General features: G+C 48.1%; 1 protein-coding gene across 6 annotated transcripts in view; it reads left to right on the top strand.

Moving 5' to 3' along the window:
* Window positions 1–16,474, top strand: part of SMCO4 (single-pass membrane protein with coiled-coil domains 4) — a 151,921-nt gene that overhangs the window by 49,608 nt on the left and 85,839 nt on the right. For 2 of the 6 annotated variants that reach the window (XM_054662611.2, XM_001137377.7), the window contains one exon: window positions 14,705–15,494. The exons of 1 other annotated variant lie outside the window; for it this stretch is intronic. In XM_054662611.2, the coding sequence (XP_054518586.1) occupies window positions 14,785–14,964 (180 nt within the window). In that variant the 5' untranslated portion in view covers window positions 14,705–14,784 and the 3' untranslated portion in view covers window positions 14,965–15,494. Of the gene's footprint in view, window positions 1–14,471; window positions 14,605–14,689; window positions 15,495–16,474 lie in introns of those variants that run through there. 3 more of the 6 variants (XM_016921790.4, XM_054662610.2, XM_063784427.1) reach the window with 2 other exon arrangements.

The raw sequence follows: 16,474 nt of genomic DNA, 5'->3' as shown, positions 1-16,474 counted from the left end.
ATGTTTAGGATAAGGGAGAACAATCTGATGTAGAGAATGACAGAGAGGGGTGGTGTCTAGGAGATCCCCAGACTTCTGGCTTGGGCAGCATTGGCGAGAGGGACAGTCTTGTATCATCCAGCAAGTAAGTAAAGCAGGCCAAGATAAGGAGGCTTGGAAGTGGGCAAGAGTTTGGCTTGTTCTCCCACTATGTGCAGACAGAACAGCCGTGCATGATGCGATGTCAGAGGTCAGGGTTGGGCTCAGCACAGAGATGTTGAAAGCCAGGTCCTATCTGTACCCTGTTTTGTTGACAGTGGGGAACACATGAACACATTCTAGTTAGAGGACTAAGATCAGACATGGGTTTCTGTGAAATCATTCCCTGGAAATTGAGGAATCAGGAGGCTGGAGGAAGGGAGGCATCTGGGTGGAGATGCTGAGGACTCGGTGATGGCAGGGAGAACATACAGGCATGGGTATGCGTGCAGTGTCTGCAGCCTCTATTTTATTTGGGGGTGGGGTGTGATACAGATTCTAGAGTCAACACAGAGGAGAATGAGCAGCCCTTGGTAAGCTATTAACCAGGAGCAGGTGGGGGCAGCGTGGAGAAGGTGGAGTAGAAGATGACTGGGAGAGCTCTCCTCTGTTCTGGTGCCCAGGCTTGCCTTAGTTAACAGTGGACCCACGGTGGCCTGAGTGGACCTAAGACTGGAGCTGGTCTGACTCTTGCTGACCTGGAGGCTTCTGTGCAGTCTACAGTTGGACCAATGGCAAGATCAATAAACCTTGTCTTCAGTGCTCAAAAGCCTTCTTGTTCTGTGCCATTGCCGAAACCATTCTCATTGACTGGTAAATCAGCTTAAGGTTCAGCAAAAAGGAGGACATTTAAATTAAAGATCAAATATTTATCACTTTGTTAATGACAAATGCAACTTCAGCAGCTCAAGTTCATTTTCTGATGGGGTCATTCCCTTTCTCCTACCCTAAAATAGACTCTTAGGAGACCTTGGAGAACATTGACACACCACTATGTAAATATTTGATAGCAGCTTAGCTTACTGCCTTTCTTTTGCAAAATATTTGAATTTTGTCAGGAATCAAAGGTCTGCAGTGAAGCACACATGGTAAGCATTGAGAGTGCACAGTGTGTTTGCAGAATCCCTTTTGGACCGGCCGTCTCAGCTCCTTGGCTAGTCCCCTTGCTCATCGTTCATCAACTCGTTCTGCTCTGGTCGCCCTGACCCCTTGCTACCCCTTAAAACCTTCAGGCTGCTCCTGCCTTGTGGCCTTTGCCCTCCATGCCCTTCCCTGGCACCCTCTTCTTTGAGGTCTCCTTGGGGCTTGCTCCAGCCTTTCCTGCAGGCCTCTGCTCTCCAGTCACAGAGGCAGTCCCTTGTAATGCTCTCTGGGTTAAATCACGTCTCCCACTCGGTCACCTTACACTCTTTTGTCTTTCTTCATAGCATTTTGTTCCTTGACATATTACGCTTTTATTTGTTTATTTTTTATCTCCCTCAATTGGACTGTGAATTCCATGAGACCAGGAACTTTGTTTTCATTATTCTGTCCTGTCACCAGGACATTACCCAGCACATCGAGTCTGCCTTGTGTTTGGTGAATCAATGAATGATCAGATGGACCAGTCAATCAGTTTGTATATTCACAACAGTTAATCAGCTTGTGGCACGTGGTAGGTGCTCAGGAAGTGTTTGAAAGAATGAATTGGTGAGTGAGTAAATGAATCTGTGCATGGTTAGTCGCCAACACTGGTGCTCAGCAACTGTTAGCTGGATAAATGAACGGTTGCTGGAGCTTACTCGCCTGTCTCTGGGGCTAGTCCCCAGCTTCGTTATGGGGGAAGGCCCGGATGCACAATCTTTGATGTGTGCTATTGTTTCTGTTTGATAAATTCAGTTAGTCCCTCATTCTTTCCGTTTGTCTGCCATCAGCCAGGCTCTGTAATTAACTTACTGTAATTTAGCTGAGAGGTGAATTTTCCATTTTAAAGATGTTATAAACAACTGGTGCTTGTGCATCTTGGTCGTTGATGAAGTTCATGCCTAAAAGAACATGAGGGCTGTGTTACGTGTCTAGGAGAAAAGGGGCTGTTAGCCCACACCTGGCCATAAAAACATGGGGACAGGCTGGCAAGTTCTGGCGAAGTTGTGTTTCTCTAGCTCCAGTGCACCAGCATGCCAGCATGGGGGCCAAGGATCAGGGTCAGTGTGGTCATCTTCCTCAAGGGTCACATTTAACCCAAAGATTTGGGAGAAATAACATTTTAAAATTTTACAACCAATACTGATATTTGTTAAAGGAGAATTCAATATCACTTAGTAGTTAAGAGCAGGCTGTGGAACCAGACTGCCTAGGTTTGACTGTGTCTCACCACTTACTTGCCTAGTGGTCCTGAGCAAGTTACATAATCTCAAAACTCATTTCTCACTTCTAAGGTGGGAGCCTGTGATGCAGTAGAGCCAACAGCACGGGGATGTCAGGGATCAGTGAGAGCCATGGAAGGCTTTATCACAGTGTGTGCACATTGTAAGTAAACAACAAGGCAGATGTTTCATGTGATCACTTGATGTTTTAAGATAACAGAGGAGCCAAAGGAAATTTTATTCTTACCCTGGCCATGCCCTAACATGGCCTCCAGGGATGGGCATTCACTTACTTCTGCATATTTCAAATGGGCAAGTTAGGAGAAGCACTGCCTTAACAAAACCCAGTGCACACCATTGGATGGCTTGCATGCTTTCTCAGGAATTCTTCCCCAGCCTTGCCTTGGAGTTGAGCTGCCATTAAGGAAGTGATGAATTAGCCATGCTTACTTTTAGTACCTGCTGTTTTAAAGTACCTATTTGAATAGCAAATGAAGTCAAGGGAACCTACAGGTTTGGATAAAGAACTGCCATCTAAGGAATGACGGTATATAGAGGAGCTTGTAATTTGAGCATTTTCACACACATTGCTTGCATTTCATTCTTATAACCACTTATTCATCAAGGTAGCGAAGACTGTCAGAATGGAAAGAGACTTCAGTAACTCTTGGGTCCATCTCTTTGATATGATTTCTGAAGTCCCTTCTTCAGCATCCTATTCATCTTTCAGACCCTGCTTGGTTTCTCCGGGAGATAGAGCGTTCCCTGCCCCAAAGGCAGTTTAGTCTGGCTCCCCATAATTTCTACGCATTGGTTTAGGTTCTGTCTTTTAGAGCCGCAGCTAAATCTAGCACTTCTTCAACCTGTAATTTGCCCTTTTAATATACAGACCTCTGGAGGTAGTGTTTCCACAACCTCACCTGGGCCATTTAACCATTGCGATTTAACCATTAAATATATGAAGTCTGCGAGAGGCAGCCTTGACTGGTAGGTCGGCTTAGTCTGGTGGACTTCAGCTACAGGTCTCAACTCATTGACTGATTGTGAAATCTCTTTTGTGGATCTCAACCAGCATTTTTTTAATGAAATGAAATATCAGAGTATATAAACACATATTTTCTAAAACTCTGATTTCAGTTTGTGTTGCATGTGCTGCCGTTATATTCTTTCTGCACATCATAAGCATTTCAAAAGCCATTGTTTTGGACCCTCTTACAGGAATTTCAAGTTACTTCACGTTTATTTAGTTATCATCTTTGTCCTTTTAATGGTTGAATTTGCTTCAGGTCAACTAGTTAAAGACATAGTAGCTGTGTTTCAGGTTGCTGATGGCTATTAATTTAACTCTGATTGCTCTGTAAAGAAGAGCATTTCCTGGCTGGCCAGGGTTAAATAACAAGACCTGTTCAAAAGCTCTGCTTCCTCCTTTTTCCTTACTCCACCTTCAGTGAGAGAAGCTGGTTGTGAGCACCTAGAGGATTTCGTGCAATCTTAGGGCCTGTCCTTAAAAGGCAGCCTTTCCTCAAGGCAGGAGGAGCCTCCTTTGCTGCTGGCTCTGGGAAGGAGCTTTTGAGGACGAGCCTGCACTTACCCGGGCTGCTTTGGTCTCTAGACTGCCCTGAGCCTGGAAGTATTCTCACAAACAAGAGAGTCACCTTATCACAACTTGGTGTGAGGGATGTGACAATACCTCCAACTGGAAAGGGAGGGATGTGGCTTAGTTGAAAGAACAGAGTTAAGAGTCTAGCATTGTTTTCTGATCCTGAACTCTCTGCATTGGGGATGGAGGGGGAGAGGTGTGGGGGGACAGGTGAGGGACAGCTGTGGAGAGAGGGGGCTCCTTGGACACATGACTTAAGCTCTTTGAACAACGGTCGGATTTCAGGTTCAGGGCCTATGCCAGGGACTTTTCTTTTGTAATCTCATGTCATCCTCACATTGTCTTTCTCTTACTTTGTCTTACTGGCCTGATGAAACCCCATCCCTGGTTAAATTGAACCTCCTACTTTTTCTATGCCTACACCTGCGCGGTTGGTGCCATCCTGACTTTCCTGCTTCAAGCTGTGTGGCCTCCAACTGCAGTGGGCCCCAAGCTGGTGGCAGGTCATGCCACTCCTCCCATTCAGTCATCGCCTCCTGGACAGCTGTTCATGGCTTCTCTCTCTTCAGACTTCCAACATCTCCCTTCTCTCCCTGCCTCCTAAGCAGATGCTCTTCTTTGAGGAATTATTTTTCATACATAATTATTTTGTCGTTATTCCTTATGATGATGACAGCTAATGCTTATATTATACCTACTATGTACCAGTCACTATTCTTGTATATCAGTTTTCTAGGTCCAATTATTAGCCCCATTTTTCAGGTGAGACATCTGAGGCACAGAAAGATTAAGTAACCTGCCTGAGGTTGCAGGGCCGATAAACGGCAGAACTAGGATTTCAGGCCGGCAGTGCCTCCGAGTCTTCCCTGTGCTCTTGTTTACTGCAGTCTGGAGAAGAGTTGCTCTCACCGCCTTCTGTCTGCCTGCTGCCACCCTCCCTCAGACTTACTCCAACCTTGCCCCTGACCCCTCTTCACCGAAACTGCTCTGCAAGTCATAGAGGACCTGCATGTGGCCAGTCCAGATGGCCAGCTCCCCCTTCCTCAGGACACCTTCTTCATTTGCCTTCCAAGCCACCATCGTCTTCCTGGTTTTCTTCTTGACTCCCTTTTCAGTCTTTTCCTGCTTCCTCTTCAACTCCCCCAAGGTCTAGACTTTGGATTGCTCCAGGGCTTAGTCCCCTACTCTGCACACACTCCACTTCCCAGCTTTAAGGGCCCACAGCTCCCAGGGTCCTGTCTCCAGCCCATTCTCCCTGCTTTGCAGGCCCATGCCTCCAGCTGCCTTTTCATGCCTCTACTAGGGATGGCTGATAGATTGTCAAACTCCAGCTGTCCCCACCCACCTCACACCCCCTTGCAACTTCCCACCTCTCTCAATGGCAACACCATTCTTCCAGTTGCGCAGGCCTGAGACCTTCAGTCTGTTTTCTTTTTTTCACACTCCATTTCCAATCTCGGTAAATTGTGTGGCTCTGCCTTCAAAGTGTACTCGGTATCAGACCACTTTGCACCACATCTACCCGTATCCTGGAACATTAAGTTTTACCTGAATAATTCATTAGCATCTTCACTGATTTCCTTGCCTTAGCCCTTTCACAGCTGCAGTCAGTTGTCCACACAGAGTTCTTTTAAAATGTAAGCAGCACCCTTCTGTGGCCCCATCTTGCCCTCTGCTGCTCCCTCTCTGACCCCTCAGCTCTCCCTTTGCTTTCTCCGGACTTGCTGGCCCCTGCGTGCTTCTCAGACATGCAAGGGATGCCCCGCCTGAGGGTCTGTGCACGGGTCCTGCCCTGCCTGGAAGATCTTCCCCCTGCACAGGTCCCTTCAAGTCTCTGGTCCAGTGTCACTTTCTCATGAAGCCTTCCCTGATCAGTTACTCTAAATTTACAGCCTCTGCGCCTCCAGCAGCACATAGCATCATCTGACACATGCTCTATCCATTTGTTAGTTGTCTGTCTCTCCACATTCCCTGTGAATGAAGACAGCTTCATTACCTGAAGGCAACATTTTTGCTTGTTTTGTTCATAGCTGCATCCTCAACATTGTCCCCTGACATACAGGGTATGCTTAAAAAATATTTGAATGATAGATACTTTTATCTTTGTTTGACAATATAGTAATTGAAGGTCTTAAGAGGTTAAGTTACTTGCCCAGGATCATAGACCCTAGAATTGCCAGGATGGGACTGAAACCCTGACATGCACTTAATTTACCGTGTGCTGCTTTTTCTTGTTAACTAAGAACAATAATACATAACACAGTTATTTTGAGGATGAAATGAATAATGCACAGAAAAGCACTTTATTAATCCAAGTGTGCCAAAAAAAATGTGACTTATCTGATTTATTGAGAATGCTAGCTTTCATGTCTCTGTCATTCGGCAACCCACTCAAAGATTCTTTTGTGTTTCTGGATTTTTATTTGGGAGTAGTCAATGCTGCTGCCCCTGCTGCCAAATAACATTTTCTTATTTTTTCTGCCCTTGGTATGAGAAGTGTGTGTGTGTATCTTTTATCGGTCTGTAGCTATGATCCCTCCTCCCCTCCATACACCCACTGGCCTTCAGGTCAAGAGCTTTCCTGACCCCTGTGGCCTGTCGGCAGCAGGGAGCAGTGGAGCTCGCACCTGTGTGGCTGTCATTGTTTGTTCATGTATATGTTCCTGGGGCAGACGCTTATGTTATCAGCAGGTGCTTTGCGGGTGTCCGGAGTCCCATCTTGCACAATTCTCCTGTCAGCCTGTCTGCCCCCTACCCCCACTCTGCCGCAGACTGGAGTGAAGTGATCACAGGCCCATTATGGCTAAATACCAGGGACATAAAATGAAGCAAGCACACTTGATGAACTGCAGAGCTGCTGCTCTCAAGTGCAGAATTTATGTCTCCCTGAACCCAGGGCAGCTTCCCTGGGCTTATAGCATAAAGCATAGAGCAGTTTGGCCCTTCTAATGCCTCATGTTGTAATAATGACACAGCTACAAGAAGAGATGGTGGAGCTTTCTCCATATATACCCTTCTCGTGTTGTTTATTCATTTGTGTTCCTGATTTTGAAGTGGGAGAAACATGCAGCCACTTTGGGAGCGCCTTCAACTGTTTTTTTCTGAAGACAGGAGAGCTTTGAAACTTTAGAAAAGGAGAACAGCATTGAGAATAGTCTAGTGGTTGGATGTCTGGGCCTGGTTACTGTTCTCACATGGGTTGTACAGTGGGATGTAATGGGCATTAGTGTACAGGGACTTAGCATGGACTCCAGGTCTGGTCAAGCTGTTCTCGGCAGGCACCCCTTCAACAGCCTGTGACATCCTTGGCTCCCTCCATGCTGTTGGCCCTGGGCAGTGTAGGGGTGGGTGGAGAGAGTTGCACTTTTCCTGGGGGCCTTCAGAGCAGCCTGGCCCACACTGAAAACTCAAGCAGGATGTGGTGCATCTTTTAACCCAGAATGACTGCCCAGCCGGCGTGTAGCGGCACCTTCCAGGCATCAGGGCTAGCCTGATTGTAAGCAACAGACTTTACCTGCTGCCAAATGAGACACACCAAGAAGGCTTGTGTTCCTCTCACAACCTTCCCTGTGTCCTCAGCTTCCAAAGCTGATGAGCGGAAACCAGGCTTGGACTCTTGATCTGTGTCCCATTGGTCCACATGCCTTGTAGGGGATAGCCTGGCCTCCCTGGAAGCAGCTGCTTGGGGTGGGGGCAACACGGTTTCTGAGCCAGAAAGAGCTTGATTGGAATCCCAGCTGCACTATTGACTTTCTAACCACCTGGGGCCTGCTCTAAGCCTCAGTTCCCTTGTCTGCAAAATGGGGATGAAGGCTGCTGTGAGGCTTGCGTGTTTGTGGAGGGCTTTAGTGCAGTCGCTTGATAGGTATTGAGCATTCAGGAAGCAGTAGCTGCTGTTCTTATTTGTAGGGTGGTTGAGAGGCACTGTGGGGTCACACAGGATGGGTGGGCTTTGGAATCACATCTGAGTTCAAATCCTCATTCAGTTGGTCATTCATTAAATACTTAACGAGTACTTATTGCAGGTTTTATAGTGGAGTTGAGATTGTGCTTGTTCCCAGCAGTCTTTGATGTTGGACAACAGCATACTTTACTGAATCCCAGTTTCATCATTTAAATGGGGGTAAAAATACCAATCTTGTATGATTGTGGTGGGAATGAAATAAGTATTTATAAATGGCAGCTAGCTGGTTTATTATTACAGAATTTTCTATTCTAACTCAATGGTTAGTTGCCTAAGATGAACTGCTTGTCTTAAAATATTCCAGCTTTGATATTCAGTCCAGCAGATGTTTGTTGAGCACCTGTTATATAAAAGGCATCATGCCAGCCCAGGAGAATATTATTACCAGCAAGGCACATTTGCAGTCCCTGAGAAGTGGAGACGTCAGAGGCCCAGCCAGCTAGGCAGTAGCTGCCAGTCAGTGCTGCAGTAAAGGTATAAACCAAGTCCTGAGATAGCACCGAGGAGGAAGCTGTTGCTTCTGCATGGAGGAGCTGGCAAAGGCCACATGTGATGGTTGTCCAAAGATGAGAGACTGCACAGGCAGGTGACAGTGCGAGGGAAAAGGGCATTCCAGCATAGATGTTCCATCAGCAAAGGCATGGAGGTGAGAATCCACAGGGAGGCTCAGGTGTGATGGTAATAGTGGGTCATTTGGGTGTGGTGAGGCTGGAAAGAATGAATGGGGCTGGGCTGTGAAGGCTTAGGGAGTTCTCAGCCTTGTGGGCTGAGCCTGTGATGTGGAAAGCTTACAGGAGGGCAGTGTGAGCCCCTGACTGCATGGGGCAAGCTGTCCGGTAAAAGTATAATGCCAGCTACTCATGGAATTTAAAACTTTTCTAGTAGCCACATTAAAACAGAAAAGAAAACAGGTGAAATCGATTTTAATAATAGATTTTATTTAACCCAGTATATTCAAAACATTATTTCAACATATAATCAGCATAAATAACTTTTAATGAGCTATTTGGCATTCTTTCTTTTGGTACTAAGCCTTCAAAATCTTGTGTGTATTTTATACCACAGCACAGCTGATTTTGGACCACAGCCATATTGCAGATGTTCAACACATGGCCGGTGGCTGCTGCATTGGCTGCACAGGGTTAGCAGGTCTGGGGTGATGAGAGTTGAAAGTGATCTTCCTTGTCTTAGACCTTCCCCTGAGAGCCTGAACCAGGCTTCTCGCATCAAACCTTTGAACAGACCTGCCCAACAGCTAATTGGTACCTCAGGGAAAAGAGAAAACCTGGGGGATTTTGTCATGCATGGGTTATATGGTGCAAAAAAAAAAAAAAAAAAAGAATTCCCTGGTGTTTCCCAGATTCATGTACATCTCCACGGCACAGACCTCGCTGGACAGCAAGTTACTGTGTACCATTTATTGAGCCTCTGGTATGGCCTGTTCATCCACTGCATACTTAAGATAATACATTATTTCTAATTTTTCGATGTCTGCAAAACAGGTTTCTTACCCATTTTACAGAGGAGGAGAGTCGGGACATGAGAGATTTAGTACCTTGTCCAAGATCGTTTAACCAGATGGGGCAGAGCTAAGGCACAAACCCGACTTCAAACCTGTGTTCCTACCATTCCTTAATAGGATCTAACACTCTGTGTACATTATAATCTCCAAATCGGAGAAAAGTGCATATAAGAAGTTAGCATGTCTGCATACATGCATATCTATATACATAAGTAGGAAAAGACGGGAAAGTTCTAATCACAGAAAAAAAATCACAAACAGTTCTGTGCTGAAGAATGCGTCCCTGCTTTCCTCCTCTCTGCCTCTGGTCTCCTGCCCACACATACTGGGGACCATTTGGAGTGTCCCCATGCTGACCGGTTGCCGTGGGTGTGTGCTGGTGGGGGGTAGGAGCATAGCAGGTGGAGTTTCATTAGAATTAGTAGAACTCAGGCATTTGTGAAGTTTCCGTTTCCCTGGTTAGGGAAGCTAGAGGCCGTGGGGCACTGGCATTTGAGAAGCTGGAGGCTGCAGCTTCCATCCTGCCTGAGCTGCTTGCTGGGCAGAAGCCAGGCTGAGCGTGTGAGCTTCATTTATTTCTCTCTGCAAGGGGCTGCTGAACCATGATGGGGGCACAAAGTGGGCAAAGGGCGGGAAGATAAGTGGGGTACACCCAGGAAGGTGGGGACTGTCCAGGCTTCAGAGTCACAGATGTGGGTTTGACCTTTGACTCTGCCAGTCCTTTCTTTTGTGTCAGTGGCAGGGCCTTGGATTCTTCCTTGTGAAACTGGAGCAGTCATTTTAGGCAGAGCTCTTTCCAGTGTAAGGGACAGAGACCCCTTGGAACCAGCCAAAGTTGAAAGAGGCGTTCATCACATACAGAGACACGTCGGAGTACCCTGAGGACAGGAACCTGTGTAGAGCTGGCCTCACAGGGGACTCAACTAGAAGGAGGAGAGTGTGGAGGCTTCTCTTGTGGCCTCTCTGGAGTGCTCCCTCCACCCCCAGGCCTCTCTCCCACCTGGCTTCCCTGGTGACTACAACTGTGTGATTGTCCAACTTCAGTGTCCGTTCATGTCTCTTAGATTCTTGAAGTAGAGGCCAGTTGGCCCAGCTTCTCCTTTAGGCAAGCCCACATTTCAGAGGTCCTAGCAGATGTGCTTGAGCCAGCCCTGGCCCAGGAGGCCGCCCGGTGCAGCCGCTGGGCCCAGAGCCATGGTGAGGCGATCCTTAGCCCAGAGGGAGGCGGGCATGGACAGTGCTCTGTGGTGGCCTTTCCACCCTCCAAAAGTGATTGCTTCTTGATTTCTCTTTCCCTGAGTCTGCCTCCCAACTTCCCAGACTTTAAGCTGAAACCTTCTCCTATTTCATTGAAAAAAACAGAAGCCTTTAGTCCCCCAACCCTCACAGTACGGAGCCACCCCTCGCCCCCAGTGCCATCTTCCTACCTCCTCTTGTTGAGTTCAAAGGGTCCTTTGCCTCTCGAAGGCAGGTCTGTCCATTCAGCTTCTTGTCTTGCTCCTACAGAGACCTCTTCTTTTTTCAGTGTCAGGGTTTTCTCCCATTCTATTAGACCCCTCAAACATCATTCTCTAGTTTTGCTTATTATTTAAAGAAAAAGAAAGAAAAACCATTTTGGCCACACACATTCTTCCCACAAAACTTCAAAGCAGTTTTCTGCCCTGGTGCTGTTTGGTGTGCTGGCATGCAGACCCGTCATCACAAGCTACCGGAAGACAGAGGGGCTTGCAGCAGAGTGTCAGCCAGCTCTGCACTGAGCACGTGCCACTGACAGTTTTTCCCTGGCCAAATATTCCCGAGGAAGGAAGCAGTGCGTTCGCTTATGTTCTGGCACAAATGCCTCTGTCTTCTGACAGTTGACCTTCTTGACTGTCTTGGTCCCCACGACAGCACGTTCTCTTTTGCCTCACTCCTTTTCTCTGAGTACCCCATGCTTGCTCTTCCCCTTCCTGCCCTTTAGCTGTCAGGGTGAAAGGACTCAGTCCTGGGCCCTTTCTCTGCCTGCCTTGGACATGATCTCTCTTAATCCAATAGTTGATGACTTCCAAATACAGATCTTCAGCCCAGACCCAGCTCCTGACTCATTTATCCAATTGCCTCCTTGATATTATTTCCATGACGATGTCTAAGAAGCATCCTCACATGCAGAGCACTCAATGCACTTCTTGAGTCCGCCCTTCCCCAGTGCCCATGCCCTCCCTGGCCCAGGCCACTCTGCCCTCTGCCTGGTGCTCTTCCCAGCTTTTTTCCTGGTTGGTCCCTTTTCACCATAGGGTCCCCTCCCCAGTCGTTATCTCAGAGATGCTTTCCCTTGCTGCCCCAGCTCACAGAGATGCTTTCCCTTGCTGCCCCAGCTCACAGGTGAGTGAGAGCAGAGACGCTGCTCCTCCTGAAGCCTGATGAAGTACCCAGGATTCAGATGGGCATGTTTGCCCTTTAAATCCTGACCAGACTGGCCCTGGCCCCAGCAGCTTGAGGCTTTTTTCCATGCCTCCAGGAACTTCTGAATGCATCTTACAAATGTTGAGAACTGGTCGTTGTGGAGGCTGGGGCCTTTGAATGTCAACTACACTTGTGTGGGTGGATGCAGACAGCAGCATGAAGTGCAGGAGGGAAGTCAGGCCCAGCACTGCTAGCCAGCCAGCCAGGGCATGGCTAGCCCTAGGCCTGGGGTGCCACCTGCCAGTCCTGTGAGGAGTTTGGGAGAGACAGCAGCGGGCTCCGACAGGCCATTAGCTCCACAAGGAAATGGCCACGAATCAGAGTGCTGCTAATGGCTTGTTTCTTTTTAAACAATTTTTTTGAGGCCGTGTCGGAGAGAATAGGCTGCCATTTGCAGCTTTGAATAGGAATGCTGTCCATTGCTCTGTTAGAAGCCATGGGGTATTTACAAACTGGGTGACTGTTGGCAAGGCATTTTTCCCCTTTGCTCCTTGGTTTCCTCCCTTCCGTGATGGGGATAATAAAGCCTGTCTGTCTGACTCACAGGGCCGTTGGGGTGTGTTCCAGGTGTTGGTATGTCAGCTAGCACGAATTCACCGCCCGCTCTGTGCCAAGCCCTGAGTTATACAGCTTCCTATTCCATCCTCACCACGGTCCCGCGAAGGTGGGCATCACTCAAGGCTGCAGTCAGGCTTAGAGGAGCTCAGTGCACCCGTCCCTGGGCCGCCCACGGGTATGGGTGGAGATGTCTCAGCCCACCTGTACCGCGTCCCTGCGAGCGGGCAGAGCTCTGGGTACAGATGCATTTGTTTTCCAGATTCTCACAGTCATCCTTTAAGACAAGCTGTTCTCATTGTTCAGATGATGGCATGGAGGCCTAGTGGAGTTAAGTGACTTGCTCAAAGCCATTTAGCCTGTAAGTGATTGGTCCTGGATTTGAAGGCAAGTCTGCCTGGAAGTCCTTTGGAAGACTTGAAAAGGAGAATTGGTAAAGCCAGGGGTTCCTATACCTTTCAGGCCTTAAGAAAGTAATAGTAGGTGTTTTTTTTTCTTCTCTCTGTTCCTTATTTCATGAAGGAAATTATACATTTACCCAAATGGCGCTTCCCTTAATATTTGCTGAACCTTAATGTTTGCTTTTGATTGGCATTATGCCATCCTAGCACAATAATATTTGTCATCTCATACCTTAGGAAACTCTGTCTGATTTTGAATGATACAAAAAAGGTTTTGGGGTCTAAGTGGAGTGAGAGGAATGGTAAGAGATTAAGTATCCCTCATAAAAACAGGATGGTATCAGTAAGACCTTTCCCAACTCTGAGTCCACATTCTACCACCTCGGTCACTTAGGTGTAAATGTCATCTTCCTCCTCAAGATGATGACAGGCCACCCACTACCCTGGGACAAAACAGGGCAGACAGTATACAGCTGCTAGAGGAACATTGGTATTCAGTGCTCTTCTGCTTCCAAGAACCCCTCACTCCATGCTACTCTCCCAGAATATTGTAATGGACATCTGCCTTTGATATATCCCTGATACCCAACCCCACTCCGTCACTGTGTTTGAAAAGTACTCTTCCTGCTGTACAAATTGGAAGGCTAGGCTGTGGGCATATGGGCTGGGGCTTGGCTAGTCACACATGCATGGAAGCTGGTGATGCAGAATGCTGGGGGGTGGCGAGTTCATCTGGAGACTGTGCCAGCAGCCACATCTAGTTTTTGGGGGTGGTCATGGTGGCTCGGCACCTCCTGCTCCAGCGCCCGTGTCCAGTGCTGACGGTGGTGATGCAGGCTCTGGCATCCTTACACTGGGAGTGTGAGTTGGGCTCCAGTTATGGCAGCACAGCATAATGTCCTGCCCATTTTCTGAGCCTGATTCTTTGGCTTTTCTGGGAATCAGTGAGATGCCAAAGGCCTTTAAGTAAACTCGATTTAAATCAGCTGAAGTCTGTTTCATCTGCTTAAAGCTAAGAAGCCGACTTTTATAGAGATGTTCCTCTGTAGTTATCCAAACATTTGTATTCATTCTTCTGGCCCCTGAAAGTTCTACTTCACCTGTTAGGCACCTCTGTGAGCTACAGAATTAACAGGAGAATCCCAGGTTGAGTGGGTGGCAGGACTGTGGGCTCAGCCGTCTCCCTTCATTATTACTGTGACCCGGGTCTCCATCATGCCCCCTAGACAGTGACCTCTGTGGGGACACAACTGAGTCCTTCATCTCTATCCTCAGCTCCTTGAGTAATGCTTGGCACACGGTGGGTGCTTGGGAAGGTTTGGATGAATGGGCCAAGGAACCAACAAAGAGATGAGAGAAGTTGATGCCTGTGGGCTCTCTGCAGCCTTAATGAGGCTGGCCTGGCTTGGGCAGGAAGGGGGCTACGTGCCTGGAGACTGCAGGCTGCCTGCAGTTCCATGCTGGAGATGGGCTGGGGAGATCATGGGACTTAGAGCAGGAAAGCAAATAGCTAGAGCCATGAAAGGGAGAGCCGCTCCTCTGAGTGGAGGCGGCGTAGTTGGTGCTTCCCAATCCTTTCACCTCATGGCATGTACAGAACACAGTATTATTTGTCTGGTACCCAGGGCTTTGTCCAGCTGGCGCTGGAGCGGAGGCCCCTCTCACAGCACACCGGTGACCCAGTGCCCGCTACTTAGAGCGCTGATCCCAAGAGAACTTAGAGCCTGGTGTGGCCTCTGTTCTTAGCCCTTTGTCATGTAAGTTGCAGATATTTTTCCTAGTTGTGTATTTGCCTTTATGATTTATTTTTTCTTCTATTTGGTTTATTCTCGACCATCACAGTTGTTCTCTCTACAGGAGGTTCCAGCCTTGGCAAGAGGAGTGTGGCCCTTCCTGGAATCCCTCTGGACACACCCTCCTAGCATCCTCTAGGAAAGATGCGGCAGCTCAAAGGGAAGCCCAAGAAGGAGACCTCCAAGGACAAGAAGGAGCGGAAGCAAGCCATGCAGGAGGCCCGGCAGCAGATCACTACAGTGGTGCTGCCCACACTGGCCGTGGTCGTGTTCTTGATCGTGGTGTTTGTGTACGTGGCCACGCGTCCCACCATCACCGAGTGAGCCCCGCAGCCGGCCGCGGACCCCATCGGCAGGGAGAGGAGGCGCGGGAGGGGGACGCAAACAAAAAATGGCTTTCATATTCAGAGATGTTCATGTTGCTGAGCTGTAAGCAGGAGCACCCTGTCTTCTCTGGTCTTTGACTTGATTAAAGTATCTCCGCTTTCTTGGGAGGGAATAGGGGATGTTTTATCAGTGAATGTGCCATACACCTTATGGTCCACTTCATGTGCCTTTCAGACTTCAAAGCGCGCGCGCGCGTGTGTGTGTGTGTGTGTGTGTGCGCGCGCGCTTCTTTTTCTCTCCTAAAAATCGATAAGTAGCTCCACCTGAAGAGGGGTGGAACCTCTGGGTCAGGAAACAGCTGGAATCCACACTCACCTCATTCCCATTGTTTGGATCATGCCTCTTTCCAACACGTGTTCACAATCTCCAAAGGGACTGTATTTCTTCTCTGTGCTTAATGTGATTTGAAATATGTTGAATCAAAGTGAAATATTTATTTTTTGAATAAAGGAGATAATAGCCTTAAACTGGATGCTTATCATGTTTTGCAAGGAGGTGCTGTCTATGGGTCTCCCCCTGCCCACGGGTCTGCCCCTCTTCCCTCCCCTTCCCTTGCTCCTGTGGCTCTCTCCACCTTCCCCAGCACTCCCTCTGCTTATCATTTCTGAGTAAAATTATGCTTTTTGACCGATAATTTTAAGATGGAGAGGGACAGAAAGGGTGTATTAATTGGCTTGCTTTAGAAAGTGAGAGTTCTAATTAGACTGTGACGACAGGTGCTTTTTACACCAGTTAGTTTTTCCTACTTCAACTCGGTATGTTTGTGCAAACAGCAATACAGAGTGATCCTGGAAGTAAAAGGTCAGGCTTGGTTTTGTTCTTAGCTGAAAGGATGCAAATTGTTGGCATTCCAGCTGAGTTTTCAATGCAAATTGGCTGGAATGGTTGCCTCATTTTATTCTAACAGCACTGCTCAGGCGGTCCTGGTTCCTGATGGAGCAGCCTCTTTTTGGAAGTCAGATTCATGGTTACTGTTCTGAGGATGTCTGTTTTCCTGTCATTGCTGATTATGGAGATTTGTGGGGAGAGAAGCGCTTTTCCTAATCCCCGTGGCTGCACGACTCGCTCATGGATGGCAGAGGCTGTTAGTGGAGATTTGGGGCCTCTTGGAGTGAGTCTCTCTGGAAGACGAAGCAGCTATTGAAAGGAAGGACTTCTCTGGCTGATGCCTGAGAGCCTGGACTCGGCAGGCTGACAGAGCTCTGCGGCCCCGCTCTGTGAGCTGGTCTCAGAGAGACTCGGTGTCTCCTCATGCTCACTCAAGGGCCAATGGCCCTGGTAAGAGATTCGCTAAAATACTTGCCAAATTCAGAGGCTGCTAGCATCAAGTTCCTCTGAGGTTTCTGTTTTCCTCCCCTTTATTTGGTTCTGTTATGAACTTCAGTGCTTGCTGGTCTGAGAAAGACTGCAGGCCACTGTCCCAAGGACTTTCTCATTCAGGGGCTGG

The sequence above is a fragment of the Pan troglodytes genome, chromosome 9 (genome assembly GCF_028858775.2).
Source record: "Pan troglodytes isolate AG18354 chromosome 9, NHGRI_mPanTro3-v2.0_pri, whole genome shotgun sequence".
Taxonomy (NCBI): domain Eukaryota; kingdom Metazoa; phylum Chordata; class Mammalia; order Primates; family Hominidae; genus Pan; species Pan troglodytes.
Note: the sequence above shows the minus strand (reverse complement) of the source record. Positions and strands in the feature narration are given on the sequence as shown.